This window comes from Protobothrops mucrosquamatus, unplaced genomic scaffold (assembly GCF_001527695.2).
Source record: "Protobothrops mucrosquamatus isolate PMUCROS unplaced genomic scaffold, P.Mucros_1.0 scaffold10922, whole genome shotgun sequence".
NCBI lineage: Eukaryota > Metazoa > Chordata > Lepidosauria > Squamata > Viperidae > Protobothrops > Protobothrops mucrosquamatus.
Genome location: NW_015396706.1, coordinates 16,029 through 17,611, shown reverse-complemented (window position 1 = coordinate 17,611; position 1,583 = coordinate 16,029). Strand labels below are relative to the sequence as shown.

Below are 1,583 nucleotides of genomic sequence, written 5' to 3'. Positions count from 1 at the left end.
ACTTCAACTCCCAGAATTCCCCCGAGTGAGAATTGAAGTCTGGGAGTTGAAGTCCACAAGCCTTAAAAGTCGGGAGAGCCCTGCCCATGTGCAAAAACCTTCCCCTCCGTGTCTCAACGGCTGCTGGGTCGCCCAGTCGCGAAGTTCCTTGCAGTTTTAGCCCGCTGCTCCTGGTCTCTCTCCCTGTGGGGCAACGGCCTGGCCCTCCTGCCTCCCCCCCCCCCCCCCCCCCCCCCCCCCCCCCCCCCCCCCCCCCCCCCCCCCCCAGGCTGCAGACATGCTCACCAGTTGCAGGGAGGCCAGCATGGCGCGGCAGACCTCAAAGGCCGGCTGCCCTGCCAGCAGGCTGGCGAACGAGTGCCACTCGCCCAGGCGGCTGAACCGGGTCACCAGCTGGTCTCCGTAGCTGTGGATGTCGAAGGCGCTGCGGGATTCCTGTGGAAGGAGGGGGACAGTTGGGCGCTGAAGACCACATCGCAAGAGCGCATAGACTTATATCCCGCTTCACGGTGCCTGCTGGCCCTCTCTAAGCGGTGTGCAGAGTCAGCCTGTTGCCCCCCCCCCAACAATCGGGGTCCTCGTTTTACCGGCCTCGGAAGGACGGAAGGCTGAGTCAACTTTGAGCCGGTCAGGATCGAACTCATGGCAGCGGGCAGTGAGTCAGCCTGCAATGCTGCCTTTGAACCACTGGGCCACCAGGGAGGGTCCTTCCTTCCTTCCCTCCGACTTAGCAACGGCACTTAGATTTATATACCGCTTTACAGCCCCCTCTCTTAAGCGGTTTAGAGTCAGCATAATTGCCCCCCAATAATCTGGGTCCTCATTTGACCGACCTCGGAAGGACGGAAGGCTGAGTCAACCGTGAGCCGGTCAGGATCGAACTGCTGGCAGTGGGCCAGCCTGCAATGCTGCATTCTAACCACTGGGCCACCACGGTTCTCTGTCCCCTGCCCCTGGGGGGTCTTCCCTGTCCCTAATCTCACCTGTTCCTCCAGCTGTGGGCCCATCATCTCCTCCCAGTCGCGGACCCGCTGGGACAGCACGGTCTCCCGGGTGTACTTCTGGGAGTGGGCCATGAAGAGCTCCTGGAAGCAGCGGGGAAAAAGAGAGGGTCTCTCGCGGGGAAAGGAAGGAACCGGCTCGGACGAACCCGGAGCCTTTTGGAAAAGCAACACAGGGTGGGGTGGGGGGGCAACCATCCCTCGGGGAGAATGAGGTTCCGTAAAGGAGGGGCCGCCCCCGAGGAGGAGACTCCACCCATCGTCTAAGTGGCTTTTCCTCTGGAGGGGGTGCAGGACACGTACCACGTTCCTGCTGAACAGCTCCTCGTAGCTAACGGAAGAAGGGACTTCACCAGGGCCTGAAAGGGAATTGAGAAATTTGAGGGAATTTCTGCGGCTCTGATTTCTTTTCCCACCCCAGAGGATAGAAAGATGGGTGGATGGAAGAGTGGATGGATAGAAGGGTGGATGAATGGATGGAAGGGTGGATGAATGGATGGTCAGATGGAAGGGTGGATGGATGGTCAGGTGGGTGGATGGAAGGGTGGATGGATGAATGGATGGATAGATGGGTGGAAGGGT

At 60.2% G+C, this 1,583-nt stretch overlaps 1 protein-coding gene across 1 annotated transcript in view; it reads right to left on the bottom strand.

The window, feature by feature from the left end:
* Nucleotides 1–285: 285 nt before the first annotated feature.
* The window catches only part of NCAPH2 (non-SMC condensin II complex subunit H2), a gene marked incomplete at its 3' end in the record, with an annotated part of 12,969 nt that continues 11,671 nt past the window's right edge, over nucleotides 286–1,583 (bottom strand). Inside the window, exons 6-8 of the mRNA XM_029287100.1 lie at nucleotides 1,305–1,400; nucleotides 984–1,085; nucleotides 286–435 (exon numbers count right to left, since the gene is read on the bottom strand). Of these exons, the coding sequence (XP_029142933.1) occupies nucleotides 286–435; nucleotides 984–1,085; nucleotides 1,305–1,400 (348 nt within the window). The remainder of the gene's footprint in view (nucleotides 436–983; nucleotides 1,086–1,304; nucleotides 1,401–1,583) is intronic.